This window comes from Equus quagga, chromosome 1, assembly GCF_021613505.1.
Source record: "Equus quagga isolate Etosha38 chromosome 1, UCLA_HA_Equagga_1.0, whole genome shotgun sequence".
Lineage (NCBI taxonomy): Eukaryota > Metazoa > Chordata > Mammalia > Perissodactyla > Equidae > Equus > Equus quagga.
This window is the reverse complement of record NC_060267.1, coordinates 63,714,723-63,739,620: the sequence shown is the minus strand read 5'-3', so window position 1 is coordinate 63,739,620 and position 24,898 is coordinate 63,714,723. Positions and strand designations below refer to the sequence as shown.

The 24,898-nt window shown below is 53.1% G+C and overlaps 1 protein-coding gene across 1 annotated transcript in view; it reads right to left on the bottom strand.

Annotated features, from left to right (window-relative positions):
• Positions 1 to 24,898, bottom strand: part of COL15A1 (collagen type XV alpha 1 chain) — a 102,254-nt gene that overhangs the window by 20,520 nt on the left and 56,836 nt on the right. The window contains exons 12-27 of the mRNA XM_046666190.1: positions 22,835 to 22,894; positions 21,569 to 21,667; positions 20,268 to 20,393; positions 19,663 to 19,725; positions 13,871 to 13,906; positions 13,339 to 13,479; positions 13,077 to 13,145; positions 12,221 to 12,256; positions 12,032 to 12,115; positions 10,723 to 10,788; positions 8,676 to 8,711; positions 6,422 to 6,484; positions 3,965 to 4,033; positions 3,820 to 3,855; positions 1,157 to 1,210; positions 996 to 1,055 (exon numbers count right to left, since the gene is read on the bottom strand). Of these exons, the coding sequence (XP_046522146.1) occupies positions 996 to 1,055; positions 1,157 to 1,210; positions 3,820 to 3,855; positions 3,965 to 4,033; positions 6,422 to 6,484; positions 8,676 to 8,711; positions 10,723 to 10,788; positions 12,032 to 12,115; positions 12,221 to 12,256; positions 13,077 to 13,145; positions 13,339 to 13,479; positions 13,871 to 13,906; positions 19,663 to 19,725; positions 20,268 to 20,393; positions 21,569 to 21,667; positions 22,835 to 22,894 (1,098 nt within the window). The remainder of the gene's footprint in view (positions 1 to 995; positions 1,056 to 1,156; positions 1,211 to 3,819; positions 3,856 to 3,964; positions 4,034 to 6,421; positions 6,485 to 8,675; positions 8,712 to 10,722; positions 10,789 to 12,031; positions 12,116 to 12,220; positions 12,257 to 13,076; positions 13,146 to 13,338; positions 13,480 to 13,870; positions 13,907 to 19,662; positions 19,726 to 20,267; positions 20,394 to 21,568; positions 21,668 to 22,834; positions 22,895 to 24,898) is intronic.

Here is a 24,898-nt window from a genome sequence, read left to right as displayed (position 1 = left end):
GAGTGCTTTTCGAAGCCCGGCAGTCTGGCCTAACCCTGTGTAGTTTTCTCCCCCGAGCCCAGAGCCCTCACAGGACCTTGCAGCAGGAGGGCTGAGGCTCCAAGCGCAGGAATGAGGAGTGCAGCCACGTGGAAGCCGCGCTGACCGAACTAAGGGTAGGCATTGGGGGCTGCCCCGCGAGCAGCTCCAGCGGGCACCCCGAGTGTGAGCCAGCGCCCCTGCCTCCGTCAAACTGCCTTTCTGGGTCTCTGGTTATACAAAGTGGAGGTGGTGTGGTGCAGACAGAAGCGGCCAGACTTAGAGCTGCATTTGCATCTTAGCTTGGGGCCTATTGACTGGGTGACCTTTGGTGGTCACTTAACTTCTACAGGCCCCAGTTTCCTCTTGCACAAAACAAGGATCCCACAGAGTGCCACTCAGGATAGCTATCATGGAGACGGAAATCCTGTTCTTCAAGGCACTTTGTAGAGTGTCTGGCAAACAGCAGGTGCTCAATAAACACTGGCTTCCTTTTCTTCAACCCTGGACCCTGCTGATGCCCCGGCATCTGCCACCTTGGGAAGCCCTCCCTAAGCAGCTGGTCTGGCTTGGACACGCACTCCCAAACATCTGCTGAGACCCCAGTGATGTGCGAAATCGCTGGGACACGTGACGAGGGAAGACGGGATGTTATCCTGCAGTCTGAAGACGTGGGGTTTGAAGCCAGATTTCCTGAATACGCCCCGATTGCCTTGCCCCCCTCACCCCCCGCCCCCCAGGGTCGGGAGGGGGAAGCTTATGCCCCACCAAGGTGCCTCTGGTGGCAGGGACCCTCCGGAGAGCCAGCCGGAGGACAGGGCCGGGCTGGAGGATCTTTGGAAGTGGCAGTGGAGAAAGAGGAGGAACATTCCTGAACATTCCATCCCCCAGCCCTGCTCCCTGGACCCGGCACTCTCGCGGTCCTCTGGACACAGGCCGCGGGTGGTGCGGGGTTGGGGAGAGGGCGTGGCACTCACCGGCATCATGAGCCCTCGATCGCCTTTGGCGCCCTTGAGGCCGTTCAGTCCCGGGCGACCCTGAAACCCACAGGAGACGCCTTAGTAAACCCACTGCCCGCCGGCCTGCCTGGCCCACCTGTCCTCCCCTCACATGCAATCTGAGGAACGCCAACACCTACAGGTCGTCCGGGAAGGCCAAATTCCCCTTTGTGTCCTGGCGGTCCTTTGGGTCCCTGGAGGCAAAACAAATACCAGATTGGAAAAGAACAGAAACTCAGAGGTCAGCGAGATGGGGGCCCCAGCCTTTGTGGGTCGTGGTGACAACGAAATACTGACAGGAGGAAGGAGTGCAAGGAGCCATTACGAAGAATCCACCTGCTGGCTCCTTGTCTCCTGGCCTCTCAGCTCTCAGCTGGAAGTACCTGCTCAATGCCTTACCACCCCACACCTCCTGCAGGCTCCAGCCCATCCCAGACTCTGGATCCAACTCTCCCAGCCAGACAGGGCTAACAAAGGAGAAGAGGTCAGCAGTTCAGGGCCTCAGCTCCCAGGCAGTGGGTGCTGGGCCAGCTCAGAATATGGACCTTTGCTCCACATCTCATGTCCCAGGGCTCTGCACAGCCCCCACTGGAATAATGCAGCCCTGCCTCTGCCCTCATGCCAGCCCAGCCTAATGACCTGCTCCAGGATTTGGTTCCTAGAGCCTAAGACCAGGATCTTGGTCTGGCACCCCAGTCCTCCAGAGGATTCCCTGACCACTGGGCCCTATTCATTCCAGGGCTGGCTTTCCGTGTCCACGTGCTTCCAGGGCCACCGACCTGTTCCAACCTCCTACAGGAACCCTCATGCCTTCTGGCATCCGGGATGCATACAATGCCCTAGCTCTTCCCAGAACAAGGTCCACCCTCAGCCTACACCTTCCCACTCCTGTGGCTGGGTCTGCCCTGTCTCCTGGTGGCGTGGGGCTGAGGGTGGGGAATGATGGCTTAAGCCTGGGCCCTCCAAGTCCCTTCTTCTTGCTGTCATTGACATATACAGCCATGCCCTGGAGAATGGCAAATAAAGACTGAGTTGATACAGGCTCTGGATGTAAACTACCCAGCCCACGTTACTCTTAGGGAAAGAAAAGCGAGAACAGGTAACAGGGCACAGGCCACTTGGTGGTATGGTCTAGTGCAGAGCTTCTCAAACGGCAATGTGCACAGGCATCATCGGGGACCTTGTCGAGATGCAGATCCAGTAGGTCTGGGGTAGGGCCTAAGCCTCTGCATTTCTAACAAGCTCCTAGGTGATGCTGACAATGCTGATCCACCGGCCGTGAGTCACAAGGCTCTAGTGAGTTTGTATGGAGTTTATTAGCTATATTAGTCATACTAGTCATGAGGGCCACAGCTAGCTCATATGGCATCTTTATGAAAATTAGAAGGAGGTGCCCCCTTACTGTCTGTGCTTGGCAAGCTGTGCACAGCCGAGCGTCAGTGGGAACACCCACCACGGCCATGTGCAGCAGCCCGCTGGCCACCACTAACAACTCTTGGCGTTACCCACGGCATTGGATGTTAGTAAGTGGTTACCCAGTGTTAATTCAAGACTCTCCCCCTCTGCCTTAGCCCTCAGCTCCCCCTCTCCAGGGCATCCAGTGTGCCTGACTGAAGGGACCAAAGGCCTCAGAAGGTCCTTTGAAGGATGCACCTTGGAGGTTATGGTCCACTCATCAAGGGTCGTGTCTTTTAGAGAAATGTGACGTCTTTTCTCCCAGGCCTGAGATCCAGCTTCACCCAAAAAACCCCCTGTTTCTCCAGCCCAAAACGTTCCAGAAGAATGACATTGTTTATTGGAGTCAGTGAGGCAAGGTGGGAAAAACCTGACAGGCTGGGTTCAAATCCCCCTGTGCCACTCACAAGCTGTGTGACACTGGCCAAGTTACTTCACCTCTTTGACCTCAGTTTGCTCGTCTATAAAATGGGGGTTCTGAGATCCAGCTCTTAGGGCAGAGAGGATGAAAGGAGATGATCTGAGTGAAGCATCAGTAGGGCGTCTGACCCACAGGGGATGTCCTACGCCTGAGTCCCCTTTGTTCTTTGGGGAGGAATAGATGACGGGGAAGTTCAGGGTTCAGCCCGGAGAGATCAGGCTTAAAAACTGTTCAGCAGCCCAAATGGGTTATAGACAGAGCAGGAGGCAGGACGGCCCTATCATATCATCAAGCACTAATTCAACACCCTCATGTACAGATGGGAAGACAGGGCCCAGAGAGAGGAGAGAACCTGCTCAGGAACTCACAGCCACTGAGCAGCAGACCCAGGGCCAGAATCCGAAAAGCCCAGAGAAACTCTCTGGGGTTCCTTTAGAGGGGTTCCCTGGGCAGCGGCAATCTGCAGCGGGCAGGACCTGCGGTGTCACTGTGGGTGCTTACCACCAGCTGGCTCTCCTCTCCTTCCTGGACATGCAGCTAAGCCACGTTTCTGAGCACCACCCCTAGACATGTGAGTTCTGGACAGCAGAATGTGCTAAAGTGATGGTCATCATCCTCGTTGGTCTCCCCTCACTCCCCAACCTCAGCCTGCCAGCTGGAAGATGCCAGTGTAGCCTGGAGTCCACCAGATGGCCAAGTCACAGGATGCAGGCATCCTGGGTCCCCGAGGCATTGCTTGGAGGGGAGACACCCAAACAATCACAGTGGACTCTGCAAGAGCGAGAACTCAGGTGCTACTGGCGAAATCACTGAGATGTTTCCTTAATTGCAGTTAGCCTACCCTAACATGCTCACATTTTGCCACATCCTTTTGAGTCAAAGTACGACAAACGCTTCAAACCCCAGCCCAGTCCCAGCTGGGCTTACCATTGGTCCCGGGGCTCCATGCGCTCCAGGTTCACCCTGAAACAGGAGATATGGACTTGTCACTCAGAGGAACACAGTTTGTGGCAGAAACAAAGATGGGACACCGAAGGAGATGTATGCTTTCAGAGTCTGGTGACATAATTACCTTCATCCCCCTCAGCCTTTCCAGAGGAACGTCCCCGGTCAGGATGGTGCCCGGCTCGCCCTTCTCGCCCTGCAATTCAGAGAACCTTTCAGTCAGGTGGGGCCTCCTCCTCACCCTCACCCAGAGGCTCACTAGGGCCTCTCGGTCCTACCACGAGGATTGCTCCTGCCTTCATCCCACCCTCCACCCCACGGTTCTCCATGACGTCCGGCTGGATGCTCCAGCAGCTTCCTAAGTGCCTGGAGGTCCTCTGGGCTGTTCCTTCCATGCACCATCAAGCAGCTCTCCGAAAGAATAGGCCTGCAAGTGCCTCCAGGGCTCCGAGTGCCAGCAGATGGACATCCTCACTCTCAGCCCTCCAGGAACCAGCCCCTACAGGGCCCTCCCCACCTCCCGCTCCGCAGCACCCTCCGGGAGCCTCTGGCTCCTGACATATCTGGTGGCTTGCTTTCCTAACAACTCGACTTGACTTCTGTTCCCACCAAGAAGCCTTATTCTTGTTAAAGCATCTGGAATTAGGAAAGAGATGAGAATATCAACTCTATGGGCCTCTCTCGACACGGGGCCGTGTCTCCATGTGGAAATTCGCCTCCAAACTCCAGGCTCCTGTGCGAACACCTACTTCATCAGGGAGAGTTATCTCAGTTGTTGGGAATAGAGAGATGGGTAGACTGGTAGCAAGGACACAGGATCCAGCCCGAATCCTGTCCTCAGCAGAGCCATCTACTATTCCAGGATAGAAGATATGTGTCCAGAGAAAAGGTCAGGCAGAGGAACCTTCTGTATCACTCAGAGGTTTGGCCCCACCCTCCAGGGCTGGCGCCTGGGGCGCTGGGCTGGACCACCCTCAAGTCTCCCTTCAATGAGGGGCCAGAAGCAGCCAGGGCGGTGGTGCCAGAGCAAGCCGAGCAGCCTCTTCTCCTCATCCCCTAAGCCCACCCCTGATATGTGGATCTTACCACTCCGCTGGTGAGGAAAGGCAGTCCCGAGCACGCCAGCAGCAAGAAGCAAGCACAAAAGCATTAGAGGCAGAAAGAGAAAGCATGTTTGCCGCGAGGGCCGGAGCAGAGCCACCTGGGCACCACCCCAGTTTTCAAGGTGGCAAGGGATGAGGGGCAGGGATGGCACGCAGGGATGGCACACATGTCCCGCTAGATCCATCTGAGCTTGCTACACAGGAAGAGAGCATTTAAAGCAAGAGCCACTCTTGCTTCAGCAGGCCTCCCCCCAAACCAGAGGTGCTGCTTGCCATAGGCCCATGGCAGCAAAAAGCATCCCAAGATGTTGCCTCTTGTGGCGCCAAACTTAGACTCCTTCGCCCAGCACACTGAACCCCCCCCCCCCCCTCTGGAATTGTGGTCCGACAGACACTGGAGCCTCTCTCCTCTTCCTTGGGGGCCAGTGTGGAATGGTGCGGGGAGGGAGAAAGAGAGCAGCCTAACACTTCCTCCTCTTGGAGACACACCCACCTTCCAACTCCCCAAGGCATGTGCAGGGGTTGTGCTCACTGGCTTTGCACACACCTCCATTACCGCAATGACTATGCTCTCTGTTGGCTCTCTGTGTGACTGTTCCTCCTATCTTATTTCTATACCCCTGGTGCCTAGTACAGGAAACTGGCTGGCACACCTGAGGGAATGGATATAAGATGAATGAGTACATAAAGGGATGGTAGAATACAGTAGTCCAATCCAGAGCCTCTGCAGTCTGTTTCTGGATGTCACTCTCCCCCGCATCTATAAAACCCACTGGGAAGTTAATTCCAAGAGGCAAATATGGGAGGGGACAAGGTCAGTTCAGTGGCCTGGGAGCTCTTAGGAAGTGCTCTCCATGCTAAACATTGACTCCAAAGATTTTGGGCCAAGACTGCCATCCAACTGCAGATGTCTCAACTCATAAGTTCTAAATATTAGCATTCATTGGATTCACTAATTATACATTCTTTCATCCCATAAATGTCTTCAGTGCCATTTGTGTACCAGGCCCAGTGCTAAGTAATGGAGGAACAGAAAAGAAACTGGGGTGCGGCCGCCCCCGGGAGCGCGCACCCTCATGCACTCTCACGGGGGTGCCCCAAGGCAGCAGATAAAGCATAGCACAGCATTCAGTTGGGTTGAGTTTTTTTCAAACTATGATGAAAATCAATTTCTCTCCCACAACCCACCTTCGCGCTGGAGGAAACCTGAGATTATAAAAGTTGACAGCTGGGGAGTGACTGCTCCTAGGGAGTTGCTTTGGGGCATGAAGAAAATACTCTAGAACCAGGCAGTGGTGATGGTTGCATAATCTTGTGAATATCCTAAAAATCACTGAATTTTACAATATAAAGGGGTGGGTTTTATGGTATGTGAATTATATCGGAAATTTTTTTAAAAAGGGAACAGCTACTTTTAGTCAACTTGAAATATTAGGTAAATTCCAGAGCACGATCTCACCAAATACCAGGGTCCCGCTCACCTGTTCTCCTTTTAGTCCTGGAAATCCAGGCACGCCAGTGTCACCTTTTGGTCCTCTAGGGCCCTGGAGAGAATCATTGGAGGGTATTTTTTTTGTTTGTTAAGATTAAAATGCTTTAACCAAAGGGAAATATTTTTTTCAAAAAGTAGAAAAGTAGAGAGTGCCATCCCTCCAGTGGTGGAAGTCACAATTAGCCACAATATTGCCTAACGTTAAGGGGTCCAGAAATGGAGGTCTGGTGGAAAGAAGACAGCACTGAGTGTCCGGAAGCCTGGAGGCCCCCACGCCTCTTTGGACTTGGGTTCCTCCAATGGGCTTTACTGGCCTGCTGCCTCTGCCTCTGCCTCTGGGTCGTCCGGGCCAACCTCCAACCACCTGCACCTCCAGCCTCCACCTCCTACAGCCTGCCTCCACCCACCACTCACCGTCCACGACTCCCACCCCTCCTGTGGCTCCCCACTACCTCTGGGGTAGGATGCAAACATCCCAGCCTGACACCCACACCCATCCCAGCCAGCCTCAGCACCACCTCTCCCACCGCCCGGCACAACACGTGGGCGAGCCTTTCCCCTTCCCCTCTCCATGCTGTCTGCTGCCTCTGCACTCCTGCTCCTGCTCACACCATTCCCCATGCAGGAATACCCACCCACCCCTCTGCAGAGCGGAATCCTGCACACCCAGTCAGAGGTGACCTCTTCTCAACTCCACCAGACTTTTAATACCTGTGACAATGACTCACACAGCCAGACGTCTGCCCCCAAAAAGCGTTTCAACACTTGATTACTATTTAGCTTTTCACAAGTCCCTGTCCCGTCTTCTGGGTTAAAGCAGTGGCCTTCAAATATTTGTTATTCTTATTTTTTAGCAGTGAAACTCTTTTCATTCCTTTTTTTCAAATAAAATCTTAAACAAAAGCCCAATATATAAAATGTGTCAAATGGAGCGTCCCTGATGGGAGGTTGGTGGCCCGGATCCTGCCCTCTGGCCCCCTCCTCACTCCCTGAAGTGGCCCTGGAGGCTCCCTCAGGACACAGAACCACTCATTTAGAGGAAAATGCGTTCTGGAACATGCCACCGGTTTGCAGCAGCCAAGCTGGGGCTGGAGCTCAGAGGTCTGGCTTCTTCTCCTCCTAACTCAGAGGTCTCTGCGGCTGCCACTCTCACTTCTGTTTTTTAAGGTCTAGTTCACATGTATTTTTAGTGTCAACATAAGATGTGCTCCTTTTAGAAAATGTAAAAGTTCAGAAAAGTATAAAGAAATAAGAAAAGAAATCACTTATAATTCCGCCATCAAGAATAAACGTCTATAGGGGCCGGTTCCATGGCTGAGTGGTTGAGTTCATGCGCTTTGCTTCAGCGGCCCAGGGTTTCGCCGGTTCGGATCCTGGGCGCGGACCTAGCACTGCTCATCAAGCCACGGTGAGGTGGCGTCCCTCATAGCAGAACTAGAAGGACTCACAACTAAAATACACAACCATGTACTGGGGGGCTTTGAGGAAAACAAGGAAAAATTAAAAAATAAAATAAAATAAAAAAAGAACAAATGTCCACTGCATTTTTGATAAATTCCCTTCATGTACCCTGGAGGCAGCACATGCCACCCATGAGCACGAGGCCTTCCAGAGCTGCAGCGTCTTGGAGAAATCGTGCACATTTCCCTCTGGAGTGAGGCCCTGGGCTTCAGCACAGGCTCCAACTTTCAGACAAGACTGATCGCTGTCTCCAGAGAAATGCATTTTCACCTTCCACATGGAAGGCCCATAGTGTGGTGCCCACAGACGATTCGTTACTGGACTTCTACTCTATGGTTCCCCTCCCCCATCCTCCATCACCACCATCCTTTGATCTAGTCTTTGATCTACTTGGACAGTATCTACTTGAAATGCTTGACTCATCCACTCACATTCATAGGAAGCCAGCCAGCTCCGGCCGGCCCCGAGGTAGAGAGAGATGAGTAAGACCCAACCTCCACAAGCTGTTCACAGTCACAGTACAGGTGAGGAAAAAAGGACCAGAACACAAGTAACTGTTATTCAAGGCGGAAAAGAACCACAGCGGAGGCGAGAATAAAGCTCTGGGGGATTCAAAGGCGGGAAGGATCACTCCAGGTGGGGGGCAAGGAGGAAAGGTCATGTGAACAAGATGGCGCTAGAGCCTGGTCAAGCAGATGGAGGAAGACAGCATTTCCAGGTGGAAGGAACAGAATGAGCAGAGCCACGGGGCACAGACAGAAGACGGTTACTGTGGTACTTACTGGAAATCCTGGCAGCCCAGGCATGCCCTCCGGGCCCTGTGACACACCAAAGACAAAGCAGGCGAGTTAAGAGCCAGCAGGAACACTGCGCCCCAGGGGCCCGCTCCCTCCCAGCACCTCCCAAGGGCGCAAGCACGTCCCCACACTGTGGGGCTCATAATCCATTTTACGGAAGAGGTGCTGAGGCCCCGGAGGGGAAGGAACCGTGCAGAGTCACACAGCTAGTTAGTGACAGAGCCAGAAACTGAGCATGGGAGCCCAGAGTCCCGCCCCTGAGCCAGAACTCTCTGCAGTTTAAGTGGCAGCCTCCTCCTCTGTGAAATCACTCAGCATCTGAAAGCGCTGGGGCAAGGAACGAATGCAGCACTGGATGAATGCTCTCGGAAACACGTCCCTAAACTCCAAGCGAGCATTTGGGGGTGAAGTGCAGGCGCGCTGGTGAGACTCAGTTCTTTTCCCGCAGTAGGAGCAAGAATTGTTAAGAATCAGCCATTACAAAGGCCCTGGGACACACAGGGTCTGTGGTTCACTCCACACGGGGCCAGGGCTCTTCCTCCTGCCAGCCCAGACACCCACAGACCCATGAAAGGCGTATGAGTTTGGCAGAACATACACAGAGAGGGAGATGGCTGGGCGGCAACGAGTTTCTCCATGTCCTGCACGCACAGCAGGGTGGAAAAGCACAAGGGTGTGCGCCGGACTCGAGCCCTCTCAGGAAGGGGACGGCCTCTGAGGAGCCAAACGACTGATCTTCCATTAGGGATGAAGGGGACCCTTGGCCTGGATTCTCCCAAGGGGAGGCCAACAATTTGGAAGGAAAGAGGACTCTAGGGGTGGGGAAGAGAGAGGAGGTGGGGAGCACAGCAACGCAGGTGGACGAGGCTCAGGGACTCAGAACAAAGACGCTGAATCCTCTATTTTAGGCTGTCACAGTTTTGCTCTAGTATCATCCTACCTAACACCAAAAATGTTAGGGGAAAAGTTTGGGGAAAACCAATACCCTCTGAAATGACTTTTGCTCCTTAGCTGGTTCCCGTTAGGGTGTGAATATTGGGGTGTTTGGGATGATTCTGGCCGAAATCAAGAAGAGGGAGCCCCATTGGATGTAGTACAGAAGAGAGGGCGGGTCAATCCACCAACAGAGCTCTCTCAACAGGAGAAACCGGCGCCAGAGGAGCCTCCCAGATATTTGCAGAAGGCTTGGGGAGGGCACTGAATTTTCCCAGGACGAAGGTGGGGGTTCAGGCCAACCTCCCTGGGGACGGCAGGGGTAGGTGGCCCCCAGGACATCTGGATAGCACAGCTGTGGAAACGTAAGCCTCAGTCTCCATGTTGGCCTATACAGAGTGCCACAGTGGGCATCCGTCATGTCCTACAAGCCGCCCCTAAAGCTAGCGAGGTGTTATCGGGGAAGACGCTCAGAGTGGTGTACAGTGCAGACGGGGCTGGAGCCCAAGGCTCCGAAGAGCAGAGCTCCTTCCCCTGTCCTCAGCTGCCGCCAGCAGATGCTGGAAGACGCAACGGGGATTTATGCACAGGCTGCAAGAGGAAGCTGCCTTCCTCTCAGGTCCTGTGGTGCCATGGACCGACTCTGCGAACTTGCAAAAATAACGTAGCTTCTTTGCGAGTCCCAGATCTCTAAAACGGGGCCAGAAAGACTGGAGCAAGCCACACCTCCTCCTCCTGCACCCGTTTTCCTGTCAGCGCAAGGAGGGGTCTTTCTAGGCTCTTCCCGTTCTGTGAAATGAGATCATGTAGATAGAAGCAGGCCAAAAGCGGTGCACAGACGTCAACTGGTTTGTTACTTAAGATTCTCTGATCTCCATGACACATATTTCCGAGGCATGGGACTGGAAGCTTCCAAGCATTGGCCAAAACTCCCCACATGATCAAACTAATGTGATAGCGACTTCTCAGAAATGCAAAGTTCTCTTTCCTTGCTACTTTGACATGTTCCAGCTCCATGCTTCAGGAGCTACAAGGATTCCAAACCAACCCAACTGAGTTTGAACAGGGGCACGTGGGCCGGGCAGCTGGGGACACACACCGGAGGCCCCATGAGCTCAGGAATGTCCGAGAGATTCTTGAATCCGTGGGTGATGTTGATCAAAGACTGAAAGAGAAAAAGCAGACAGTGAGACAGAGGCTGGCACGTGCTCCACCTTGTTCCTGGCAGCAAGGCTGTCAGTGAAGTCACCCAGCATGCAGAATTCGGGCAGACACGAATAACACCCTGGACCCACTGCCAACACGTCCCGCCCTCCCACTTCTCACGGAACAGCTCTGAGCTGCCTCGTCACTTTCCTCTTTTAATTAATCTTAAAGTTGTGCAATATGTGAATGCCTTCTCTCTCTTAAATTTTTAAAAAAAATTTAGAAAGCACGTTGTGTTGTTGGTATGTGTGTGTCTGTCCATGGGGTTATTTCACACACGTGGCATCCCAGGCTATATGTATCATCCTTCAACTTGCTTTTTTCACTTAACCATGTAGCGTGGCGATCTTTCCATGTGGAATTTTTGGGTTTGGATGTTTTTAATTTTAACAGAGCTGTCCAAAAGGGCCATGACCCCTCCTCCAGAAGCACCTGAGATGACCTTTTTCCCTCAGCCCTGACCCACCCTTGGTACTTTTTAAGCAGAATTTTTTACTAGTCATCCTTTCTCCAGTTATGTGAGCCTGTCTGTCATCTACCAGTATGACATCATTTCTCTCAGAAGGGCCCTGATTTTTCCAAATGTGATGTCCTAATATTAAATGGACCGTGATCTGGTCCCAGCCTACATCCCACTCTTCTCTACAAATTTCCATTATTCTCCATGCGCACTCCCCTCCCCCCCGCCCGCCCATGGCCATCAGCTCCCTGTGCCCTGGACACACCATGTTTTTCTACTCTGTGCTTTGGCTCAGAGTGTCCCTGCCACCTGAAGTCCAGAAGTCCTGTCCTCCATGCTTACCTGGTAAAGTCCTTCTCAGCTTTCAAGTCCCTGCTCAAAGACACTTCCTCCAGAAAGTCTTCCTTGATTTCTCATATCCCAAACTGTCTTTCCTACCTTGTTTCCCCCACATATATTCCTTTGCCTCTTGGTTACAGCTCTGTTACAGCCATTCCTCTGACTGTAACAGCTGCCAATCAGAAGAGAGTGTTCCGGAAGCACTATGTGAGAGAATAGTGGTACTGGGGTAGGAACAGACAAGTGGGGCATGCTGACAGGTAGGCCCTCCAACGCCAGATGCTGGCTATGTGCCCCCTGAATAACCAGCAGCCCTGAAGGCCCTGAAGTTGTGGACAACCTTCTCTCTCCTTTAGCAAAGGCAGAAAACACACAGTCACACTCTGACATGGATGATACTCACACTAGACAAGACCTCGATGCGCCCCGGTGGCCCCCGGGGCCCAGGGGGTCCCACGATGCTGGCTCCATCCATCCCTCTGTCACCCTGGATACAGCAATGAGAGCAGAAAAAAGTTCATTGTATATGGATAATGCTCCTAGAGCCAGACTGGAAATATCTCCCACCCCCACCTCTGATCCGTGACCTCACCTTGGGTCCCTGGTCTCCCTTCTCTCCTTTGGGACCCTGGCAAAACAAACAAACAAATCAATATTCTTTGGTTTTCTTTTATTCACTTTGCTCACTCTCCATCTATCCTCCCATCTTCCCATCTCTCCCTAAGCTCTTGCATGGATTTTGTCCCAGCCAATGGGAGCAAAAGATGAGGGGAAAATTCCTCTTCCAGACTAGGAAGGAAGGAACGCTTCACCGAGAGCCAGAGGACCAGAGGCCCTCTCCCAGCACAGGGTGAGTGTCTTCTTGACCCTGCATCTCAGAGCCTTCTGCATCTGCGGGATGGGGGAGGGTCCTCCTAACCGATCACGGATGGGGCTGTGCTGGGTCCCACCGCGAGACTCTGCCTGGCCTAAACTGAAGTGCTCAGCTCTGGATCCCACGAGACAAAGATCATGAGATCCCGGGGGCTGGTCCTCTTGAGAGCAGGTATTACAGCAGGAGATGGACAACGCCTCCCCGGGACTCGACGCCAAGGGGGACGGGCACCTGTCAGGAGCACGGGGTTTGGAAACGGGCAAAGTATGAGTATTGAATGGGGCAGCAGGAAGGAGGCAAGGAAGCAGAGATGCTTAATGGTAAGGGACTGGAGAGGGAGAGATAAAGATGATTTTCAAGTTCTCCCACATGATGTTTTGTGAAAAACTTGTGTGCTGCTGCAAAGAAACCAGCTGTGAAGAGCATCTGGACTCCCCATTGCACAGCTGGAAGCAGGAGGCACAGAGAGGGTGAATTCTGAAAGGAGCAGAGCCAGGAGGGCACCCCACAGCCTCCTGACTCCAGCGTGACAGCAGGACAACCCTCAAAACAAAGATTTCAAAAGTCAACCCACACTTGAAGCTGTTGGTCCAGAGATTCTGGGTTCATGCAACAGCCTGATGCTCCCAGAGCCTTCGGTATCCTAGGGAAGGAAGAAGAATGGGAATTTCAGGTCCAATTCCTGAGTACCTCCTTGAGCCAGGTATGGCGCAGGGGGCCAGGGCTCAGAGGGAAGTGGGCGCAGCCTCTGCCCTCGGCCCGGCGGGCAGTTAGCCGGTCCGCCCAGCAGTCCTTCATGCACACGGTTCTTAAACCACAGAAAGGGGGCAACGTACCTCGAATCCAAGTCCCGTTGCACATCCAGGGCCTGGGGGCCCAGGAGGTCCGGGAGGCCCTGGGGGTCCCATGACCCCAGGAGTGCCCACTTGTCCATTCTTCCCGGGGGGTCCTGGTAAGCCTCTGCTGCCAGGGTCACCCTGTAAGGAAGGGGACAGGCTGACTATCCGGACCTGGGTTCACTCATGGAAGGAACAACATACATGCCTGAGTCAGAAAATCGTTCTCAGAACTTAATTAGATTGATGGATTCTCTGATGGGTACTGCTAATGGGACTGAAACAGCTGTCTGGCTGACTGACGTCTCACTCGGAGAGACGCTGACGCACCCAGCTGAGCGCGTCTGTGAGGAGGTGGAGGGGGAGGACGCCTCGCAGGCTACTCGCTCCCCTCCACCTCCAGCGGCTCTGCCTTCCCTGAGCGGCTCCTCTGAGATTCGTTCAATCCTCCAGCCCAACAGTCCAATTACAGTAAACCCAGGGAAAGGGGAGGAAAGAGGAGAAAGCTCTTTCTGTTTTTTTTTTTTTTTACCTTTTCACCAACTGAGCCATTAGGCCCTCTTGCTCCCTGAAAACAAAAAACAAAAAACAAGAGCCAATTAATATATATCTCATGAGGTATGTTCAGAAGAAAGCGCAGAATTACAGACTCTTAAGTGACAGGATATTAAGATGGGACTCCCCGTCCCAGCTTCGGCTGGTGTCTCAAAGCTGAGGACATTACAGGAGTTTCCAGTTTACTCGGCAGGCCACGCTGAAGGCTTGTCAAAGCCATTTGTCAACTGTTAGCTCATTACCCAGCTCAAGAATAAAAAGGAGAAGCTGAAGATTAACCAAGGAGAGACTGTGGAGGAAGAACGCCCTGGAGAGCTGTCAGCGTCCCGGGTGGTCCCTGCCCCGCCCTCCCACGACAGAAGTAAAGGGCTGCTTCCCCTACTCCAGCCAAGGGAAGGGGCTTCGAGAACTTGATATGTGTTCCCTTGGCTTTTAGAGATATCTAGAAAGATGACTGACGCCTCTGGAAAAATTCTAAAGACCAAAAGCTGGCTGGAGTGGCCTCAGAATGGGGGGGTGGGCGCTGCTCTAAAGCAGGTTACTACAGGCCACGGTACAGGTTTCCTAGGGGATTCAACATGGATCCCACAGGAAGAAGCCAGCTGTGAGCTCTGAGCAGAGGGCAGGACCAATGAGGGCTGATGGTCAGGCGTGGTCAGCCCCAGGAGACACTGCCCCACATCCAGGGACTGTGGTTGGGGACCCCCAGCTGGGGAATCTGAAGACACCACAAAAGCACCTGCAAGAGAAGAGGCCAGCATTGCACGGCCACAGAGAAGGTCCTGACAACCGGTTATTATGTATCAAACGCACAGAAATGACAGAGCAGATAATTCCAAAATAGTCATGCTCAAAAACAAGATGGTGAGCGACCCTGAACCTGAGATAGAGAGGAATGCCAAAGGAAAAACGTGGGAAGCTGAAACCCGAGGCTTCGGTGGTGGAGAGCAGCCACAGGGAGAAAGCATCCTGCAGAGGGTGGTGGCAGCCAGGAGCAGGGCATGGCTCTGACAGGGAGACAGGCGGACCGTTCTGGAGCAGGACAGCCCTCGGGCCCTGCCCATCTGCCCTCACCTCCCACTCCCACTCCTAGCACAAGAACAACAGTTGTTTGTTGGCACAAAGGGAGAGGGTGGAGCCACAGGGGGCTAGGGGATCCTGGGAGGTCCAGGGCTACCCCAAGCTCATCAGATCAGCTGACGAGGTGCCCTGCCTGATGGCACAGCCCACTCCTCCCACTTCCCTCCTGAAACCTGCAACTCCCCAGCAATCTGTACAAACAGAGGCAGAAGACAGACTGAAGAGGGATTCCAACGAAAGCAAACACACAAGCAAGAAATACCGCACATCTGCGGGCAGGCACGGCAGTAACAACAGCAACACGGACTGGACGCCTGAGGGAACAGAGTTAAGCAGGCGTCCTAAGTACGCAGGATATAGTCTCAGAGAGAAAAGGAGGATCCTACAGCTACGAAACAAGGACAAACTCCTATGAAATAGGAACAGCGCTTATGGAAAAGAATCAATTAGAGATCTTAGAAATAAAAATATATAACCATTTGAAAGGAACAATTCTGTAGAAGGGCTGACTAACAGAAGAAATTCTCTCTCACCTGAAGAGAGAATTACAGAAAGAATCAGGCTACAGACGCCCTGGACATTATGGGGCGGCAGGAGGAGAAGGGATGCTGGCAGAAGGAAGCGGTGGTGGCTGGGCCATCACTTCCCCGCCTGCCCGCTTGACCTGGAAGAAACTAAGCGTGACCTTCCACCCAGAGCAGAGACAAAAAAATCGGGTTCCAACTTTGCTGCCTAATCCGGAGGCTACAGTTTCTGTGTCTGCTTCTCTTGAGTGAGCCAGCCACGCCGTCGTCTGCTGCCTGTCGCAATCTGACCTCGAAGGAAGTGCCAACCTTATGCTTCTTTCCAGTAAGAAGTCAAACCACAGTCACAGTTATTGTAAAACAGAAGTTAAATTAGCCTCGTCTCTTGACTTCTGGACTCTCCCCTCTGAAAATTTTATGTTGTGTTGCCATTTGACCCTGTCAAAGAAAATCACGTTCATAAAATGAAAAACTCTGTTTTTTCAATTAACTTCCTGACTCCTTTCAAATCAAGAGCAGGTCTTGCAGCAGTTTCAAAGGAAGTTCTAGATGTTTTGGACCTTGAGTCATCTGTTTCAGAGCAGATGATTTTATTCAGCTTGTACGTGTGAAGACATAGTATTGGGACCCATTCCGCTGGCTCACGGATTTGGTGGCCATCATATTGCAACAGGAGCAGATCAGCTTGGGGATGGAAGAGCTCATCTTATTGGAATTTACATGAACAGGCAGAGTGAAAAGTGGGAGCTCCAATTAAAAGGGTCAGCAAAGATCTCGGACTCCCGAAGTGGTGATGGTAGAGGTGTACTTCATGCCTCAGTGACAGAATCGCGGTGCAGTGGGACTACGCACCATCCTGGAGTTCCAACCAACAGAGCTGCTAGTCTGGCGGTGATGAAGTCTGGAGAGATCAGTTTTACAATGAAAATGCTGTGAAAGAACGAGTTGTAGGAGAGCTGCCTGCTGTAAAATCATGGTTGAGAATTCATTAGAAATTTCTACTCGTTACGGTAACTGGATTTGCTAAGACCATCATTAGACTTCATAATGCAGGAACAACAAAAAACCTAATAAATACACGGATTTTTTTTTCTGTTGCGGTATCTGAGATGGCGCAACTTATCGCCTTGTGGATGTCTGTTGGTTTTGCTCGTGATGCTTGTTACACTGATAACTTCAATTTGTTACCATTACAACAGACTATTGGTCTATTCGGTTTATTGAGGTCTATAATGCAGATTTTGTACGAAATACATCTGATGATGATGAAAGAAGATATAAAACAGGAAACCAGGCCAATATTAGAACATGTAATTGAAACAAGTAGTCACAAGCTCTCAACCCACGACTGGATCTTACTTAGCAGCTCCCAGCTCAGATTCTTAAGGGGTACCCTGTTCTTTATCATGCAAGATTTAGAGAATTGCTCAAAGCCAAATTGAGATTATGTGGAGAAAAGGAAGAAGATGATAATTTACTTGTATTTCTCTTACATCTCAGAGTAAAGACAGAAGCTGGTTTTCTGATGTCAAACAATGACATTTCGGCAGCCGGGTGAGATTACTCAAACCGGTTACTGGGAACTCAGTGTTCCTCAGCAAATCTGGGAACTGAAGAAAATGTCAAAGTATGAACTCTCTTCTCCCTGGGTGTCCTGGCACCTTTTGAGACTGAAGAATACAGTGAACGATTCAGATTGTAAAGGAAGGAAAAGAACGACGGCTGTTAATCTTAGGTAAGTGCTGAAGAACTGGACGGCATAGTCTGCAATGGCAAGAGCAGAAAGGAATTCTGCAGAGGTCCGTCCCCAGCACATTCTTCAGCATCCTTTCCAGAAGCATCCTGGAGATGAGCAAGCAGGAGACACCTCGCCTGTTCCTTCATGGCTAAAGATCTCAGAGTAGCTGCTCCTCTTAATTTGGTGAAAATAAATTGAGGAATACTTCTATCATCAAACCGAACATAGAATAACTTATTTGACAAATGCCTAATGACCACTCACATCTTGATGACAATCCCACCTTTGAAAATAATGATTACACATAATATTTTCTTCCAGTCAAATAAACTGGACCTCATTCCTTAGGGAAAACCCCACTTCAGACAACTGCCCTGACTGGTCAATGTGTCTTGCAAGTGAGAAGGCAGGCTGATTTCCCTGCAGCCTGAGGTGTCCACGCACCCATGGGAGGCACGGCCTAGGCAGGGAATGAGCCCCTTGTCACTGGAGGTGTGCAAGCTGAGGAAGAGAGACTGTGGAAGGGAGTCGAGGATCAACTGTATCCTTGGATCTCACGTGCTGTTACATCCCTGCGATTGCTCGATTTTTTCTTTAGCACTTTTTTTGTTATTTTACATCTAGACCATGCTCCTTGGTTTACCTTTTTATTTTTTAGGTAAATGTCAAGTGCAAGATTTCCCTCGAGCTCTGCAGATACAAATTTCCAAGTCCTTCTGGAGTCTGCTTTCACTTGACCAGAAAGCATAGCAAATTTCAGGAGGAAAAAAATGTGACTTTTCTCCAACAATTACCCTGGGCAAGCCTGCCGATCTGCGTGCGCCTTTCTCAGCACTTGCGGAGGGAGTGCGCCTGCGCGGGTGTCCCTGCGCTGACGTGGGCGTGGGTATTGGTAAGTAAGGGAGGAGCATGGGGGGCAGGGCGGGTGGCGCGCGGAGGAAAGCTGGTAAGAGCAACCAGGAAGATGAGTGTAGGTCTGTGATGTTTCCTGCAAAATTTAATTTCTCATGAAATAGTTGGTACATGTAAAATGAGTTCTATAAAGCTTGACAATTGCTTTTGTCCTTTTTCTGAGAAATGAGCTTTCCACGAAAATTGAGTTACTGTTTCAATTAAAATAAGCACACTTGAGAGCTGATGGAAACTGGAAATTCAGTTCAGCTAAGACGGTGTTGTCTAGGGAGCAGGCATTTTCCACGACTTCATCCAGGTGGGGTAAACAGAAAGCCCCCCAGCCCGCTCCCCATCCCAGCTGGGAGGGACCTGCCTCCTCTGAACCCCAGCAAAACCCACCCCACATCACTAGCCTGAGTCTCGCCTTATCTTTACACCTTATCTTTATCGGAGCCCTTTGGGGACACAGCTTATCTCATCACCCAGGCTGGGAACACGTAGGGGCAGGAACCCCACCCCCACAGCACCACCGGGGGCTTACAGCCAGGAGAGGAGACAGGCTTCAGAGAACGAAGAGAGGGAAATGGAAGATTAAAAAGGCTCCTGAAGACGTTTCATTCATTCATCAAAGGCTCCCAGAGGCCCCGCTAGGTTCTAAGGATACTTGGAGAATGCCAGGCTCTGTGTTTGTCAGGGTGGGGTGGGGGCAGACAGGGGGGCTGACAGCTTTAGTGTCATTGGCTAAGAGGGGTCCCAGCAGAACAAACAGTGTGCTAATGGGAAATGGAGGCAGGAGGGGGGCTTTCTGCTCAGAAAGAGTTGGGAGAGCTTCCCAGAGGATACATCTGAACTGGGCCTTGGAGAATGAGAAGAGGGAAAGGACAGCCAAGACAGAGAGAAAAGCATGTGCAAAGGACAGGAGGCCGCGGAGGAAGAGCAGCTCAGAGCACGTCAGTAGGGTGGGCTGGCCCGGAGGCCATGGGAGGGAGCAGTGGGAGATGGAACTAGAAAGGGTGGTCAGGAAGGGCCTTGAAGGGTTCTGTCCTGCAGGCAGAGGGGAGTCCGCAGTGACTGGTGGGAGCCTGCTGGAGGAAGATGGAGGGGGCAGGTGGGTGGAGGCTGGACTGCGGGTGGGGAGAAGGGGGCACCGGCAAAGAGCCTGACACCACACTGTGGGCGAGGAGCGATGACTGTCAGATCAGAGTGAGAGAGAGGTGAGAGGTGGACGTCAGATCGGCCAGTCTTGGCAACGGGCGCATCATGGCAGGAAAGGAGAGGAGGGAGGAGTTAGAGAAGACCCTGTTTTTGAGTCAGGTGACTGGGCAGATGGCAGCGCCATCCCCTGCCGCTGGGAAGATGCTGAGCACAGGATTAGGTACAAAGAGCCCCAGGACGGGGACATCCAGCAGGGAGGACCAGGAGGGGATTAGAGAAGGTCATTCACATAAAAGGCAAGGTCAGGCTTAGAGGTCAGAGAGAGGCAGCGTGGGCCGCTGGCTCCTGTGTGTTGAAACCCTCCCGCCTTCCCCGTACCTTCTCCCCTTTCATCCCAGGAAGGCCGGAGGCTCCATCGAGTCCAGGCTGTCCCTCAGGGCCCTGGGGAACATCGGTGACAATCAGCTCACAACATCCCTGATATGAATTAAATACAAACCCTTCCTGGTCAAGAAGGACCTGACGGGAGAGGCCAATGGATCCAGGGCCTTGCGCCAGGTCCATGGCAGAATGCCAGTCCCTGGCCCCAGCTCGGCCACTGCTGGCCATGCACCTGGGGACAAGTGTCCTTCAATCCCTGGACTGCATTTTCTCCTCTGGGGGGGAGCCAGCGGCAGGGCTGGATGAGATGGTCTCAGGGTCCCCCGCCCCAGCCCAGCACTGATGTCCTGTGATTCCAAGATTCTACATGAGTCTGTATTTCCTGTCCTGACTAAGACAAAGCAGCAAAACACTGTGTGGGAAGATCTTTTTCTTGGCTGCTGCTTCTTATGAGTCTTAGCAATGACTGGGCTGAGGAGGAGATTTATTTACAAACGTTAGCTGGCTGCTTGCTCCCTGTCTCAAGCCTTAGGGCTGGAGTCTGCAGTCTGTGTGCCTCCCCCTGTGGCCACAGAGAGGGGCAGATGACTTCAGTAGCTCACCGGAGGCCCAGGTTCACCAGCAGCTCCATCCTCTCCAGGAGATCCAGGGGGGCCCATGAAAATATCAGTTCCTGGTTTTCCTGGAATCCCAGGTGAGCCAGGTGGGCCTGGGGGGCCTGGGGGACCCTAAAAAACAGACGCTCTGTTAAGAAATAGTGGGGGAGGGGATAAATGTACACTGAGCATGTATGTTCCACCCATTCTCTCCATTCCTTCCAACAACCCTCCAAGTAGAGACTGGTGTTCCCACTTAGCAGATGGGGAAACTGAGGCTCAGTGAGATGACGTGACTTGCTCTAGGGCTCACACACTCACAGCTAATTATTAGAAGAGCAGGAATTTGAATCCAGGTCTTTCTGACTCATTATAACCTGTTTTCTCCCAATAAAAATCCAATTCGTTGGAATTTTCAGAGGAGCTCTGGCTAATTTAGTTTTCTGATTAATGAAGAGGTCCATCAAAAACCACCTGTTTTTGACCCTTGTTAAAAATCTTCCTGCAGTGGTCTAGCCTTCTCAGCCTGGCGCCTGTGGCTGATCTCAGCAGCCTGGAAGACCCACCTGGCTCCGTTCCACTCATCGAGTGGGCCCAGAACCCTCCAGCCCTGTCATGCCGAGTGGGCAGAGGGGCAGCCGAGGGGAGCCTGCTGGTTGGGGATCCAGCAGAGGGGCTGCAGAGGAGGGGCTGCAGAGGAGGTTGGGGACCCGGGGACAGAGGCACCAGCTGCAGCTGGAGAAGGGAGGCGCTCATCCGAAGCCAGGAACTGGGGGGCCCAGCTTGGGCAGGAAGGTGAGCAGCAAGATCACAGAGGGAGAAGGAGTGGTCTTAGAAGGTTGGGAGGGGGGTTGCCTCAGGGTAGGGAGGATTTCAAGAAGGTTCTGGAAGCCAAAGTGTGAAATGGCACCTAGAGAAGGGGCCAGCAGGTCTCTGCAACGGTTAAGGGGTGGAGGGGGGTGGGGCATAAGCCACGTTGTAGAGGTAAAGGGCACGGGCATACTTGCCGTGGAGCAGCCTGCTGGAGAAGGCTGCCAGGGAAGTGAGGCAAGTGGAAAATGAAGGTCCTGAATATAAACTAACGGTCATACTCACTCAAAACAAAGCAGAACTGACCAAAGGGGGAAATGCCAAACATACACAAACGTAGAGTGAAAGGCATAATGAACTCCCAGGAGCCCGTGCCAGCCTCAACAATCCTCAGTAGTAGCCACTCCGGTTTCCCCTGGCTTCCGCCCCACAGCCCTCCCTCAGGGACTATTATGAAGGCAGCCCCAGGCCCCAGGTTGTGCATCCTTCACACTCACCCTCAACAGCTCCTCGCTGCGCACCAGGTCGTCAGAGCCAGAGCCAGAGCCGAGGTCCAAGCCCCAGGCCAGGCCGGAGCCCTCAGCCTCCGCTCTCACCTGCAGAGAGAAGAAATTCTCACACCCTGGTTTCAGTTGCCGCTCTCCAAGGACAGTCATGTCACCAAAAGCTTTCCCATTTTCTGCAGCCCCTTGATTGCTGCTGCCAACTTTCCTTCCAGCCTTTTCTCCCACTCTCCTCTACAGCTACCCTCCTCCCCCGCCACCTCCCAGCTGTGCAGCCAACATGCAGCCAGTCCTCAAACATACGACACTCTTCCCCATCTTCTCTTCAGCCTCCTTTCCCGCCTTTCAAATCCCTAGTCATCCTTCAGGGCCCAGTTCCATGGCCACCTCCTCCATGAAGCCCTCCCTGTCCCACTTTCAGGCAGAATTCCTCTCTCCTTCTGCTGAGGTCTCGATTTGGTCCCAGGACCACCTGACTTGACGCTTAGTAGATGTGTGCCTGTCAGCCCCTCTGGACTAGGACTCCTAGGGGTCTGGCCAATCCTGCGACACCCCTGGGTACTCCGTGTCCCCCACAAGATCTGGCACTGAGAGGCACTCAGTGCGTATTCGGTGAAGGTCATCACCTCCTCCAAAGAACAAAATGGACTTTCCAAAAGCCCTTTCTGGTCGTGAATTCCTGAAGACAGGAACTAGGCGAGGCCTAGTCGGTCACGGAAGGTGTGTGGGGAGCACGAGCTGAGAGGCTCCGCGGCGGAGCTGGGTTAGGGCTAGAGCTGGCTTAGGATGGTGGCAGCGCGTCTAGGGGGGAGAAGGGAGGCGGGGAGACCAGTCAGGAGGCTGTTGCCATTGTCTGGGGGACAAGGAAGCATTACACAGCCAGACTGGGGACTCGGGGACTGACTGGATGTGGGGAGGGCCACCCGAAGACGTTTCCTGGTTCTCTCTCGGTGGCCGGCCAGGTAGATGGAGTGCCGTTTCAGAGATGGCAACCTGCAGGAGGAGAGGGCTGGGGCGTGGCGATGAGTCCAGTTTGGGACAAGTTGAGTTTGAGGGACCCATGGGCCGTTGAGAGCGCAGGATATAAACAGGACGTAAACAGATCCTGCTCCTGAGCTCCCTGAGGGCTCTGAGGAGGCGAGAGCCCTGAGCTGACTGGAAGGCACTCTGGGCCGACAGGAAGAATCCGCCTGTGGCTGTTTTCCCGCATCCCCGGCCCCTGCTCACTGTGCGTGTGATGAGTCTGGGTGGGAATCTCACCGTGGGTCCGGCAGGCTCAGCAGTTCCAGGGGGGCCAGAAAGTACCTCCTCAGCTCCACCCTAAAGAGAACAAGACGGTCAGTGGAGCACTGGGCACCGCCTCCCACTGTCCCTTCTCCTCTCTGTAGAAACCGTGCTCATCTCTAAGATCAGGCTTATGCAGAGGTAAAGAGGGCACTGTTCTTTATGAGCCAGCCCAGGGGGTACCATGTCCCACTTGGGACTCAGGAACCCCACTGAGTGGTTCCACATCACACTGGTGGGGTGGACGGGTATGGTGGAAGGAACGGAGCAGCATGAACAGTTGTTGCACACACACCCCTCTTGTCACCGGGGACTCCCCCCGGATCCAGGTCCTGCTGGAGCACTGATGTCCATGCCCAAGATGGTCTCCATGGAAGCCCGCCCTGGCCACCCCACCCCTCCCACCAGCCCTGTAGCCTTTCCGGGGCCTTTATTGCTCAGAATGTGCCTCCCAGGACCGTGGCCCCTGGAGGACAGGCTCGGTGCATGAGTCAGCTCCAGGTCCCAGCGCCTGGCCCGCAGCTGGTGCTCAGGAAAGACCTTCCAGAGTGACAGGACCAGCCATTTGGAAAGGAGAAGGAGACGAAAATGAGAAAGGTGGCATCCTGGGGAACTCTGGCTGTCAAAAAGGGTCCAGAGAAATGGCAGTCCTGACAAATAAGGTGACAGAATGGCCCGAGCCACTAAAAGGAATGGAAACATGGACAGTGAAACCCCATAAAAACTGTGTGGTGTGATGCCCTCTCTCAGACACCCCTTCTGTCCCCAGCACCCTGCTGGCATCTGAAGGCCACAGAGGCGGCCAGAGTGGAGAGACCCCCCTCCCCAGACCCAGGCCTCCCCTCCCTCTACCCCACGGCAGCCTGGTGAAGCCCCAGGGCTGGAGCACCCTCTGTCCCCGGGACAGCCTCAGTGCAGCCCTGGGGGGGGGGGGGTGAGGAGGGCAGGGGACCAGGGCCAGAGTGGAGATGGGAAGGGTCCCCTATGGCCAGAGCAGGCTCTGGGGTGCACTGCCCAGGATGTGGGGCTCCTGGGGGCCGTGGCCCAAGTGGCTGGGGGCACATCCCCTCGGCAATAGTTTCATGTCACCAGTTGCTTCAGTAGAGGAATTTGTTATTTTTCTGCAGTGACAGACACCAGACAAAGGATGTCCACAAACATCACCTCATTTCATTCCGGCTACTCCCTCGTGGGGTCGTCATCGCCACCCCCATTTTACAAGTGGAGAAACTGGAGCAAAGAAGTGGTAAAGACCTTTCTGGACTCCTACAGCTACTAAGAAGCAAACCCCGGTCTGCGGTCCCCTGAAGCTCCTGCCTGCCCAATGCTTTCCCAGGGAGAAAACCAGGGGCAGAGCCAGGAGCCTAGACACAGAACGCCAGACGTGGAAGGACCCTCTGATTACAGATAGGAAACTGAGGCCTGCGGAGGTAAGGGACTTGACCAAGGTCACCAGTCCATAAGAGTCTTGACCGGAACTGAGCCCCGTGCTGTTTTTGCGATTCTCCCAGACTCTCCATTCCATCTCTTCTGAGCTCCGTCCTCTTACTGCTTCTGCTATTCCCTTGATCAGAATTGATTCAATTAACCCCAAACAACATGCTCAGGGCACTTTATCAGAGCCAGTGTGTTCTCCAGAATGGTCACAGTGCCAATCTTTTTTCATTTGGGCCTAACCTGTCATTTCATCCCCATACGTCCTGAGCCTAAAACAAGAAGATGTGGTTAAAACCTGGCCCATGGCTTTGGGACATGGAGCTGCTCTGCTCTGATGAGGTCCCTGGTCCTGGTAAGTGAGCTGGGCATGAGGGGGCTCGCTCTGGGCTGGATACAGCGAGCCCCATGAAGAGAACGATGTGGCTATCTAGTTGCTGCTAGCCGCCTGCACCCAGCAGATATAGGCTCTTGCTAAGTATTTGCCAAATGACTAGTGGGAAGACCTTAGAAATGGCATGAGCTCATTTGGACCACGTGGGCTTTGCTGACCAACTTCTGGCTCATGTCTGAAGATGGGTGGTTGTGGATAGTGCAGAAAACAAA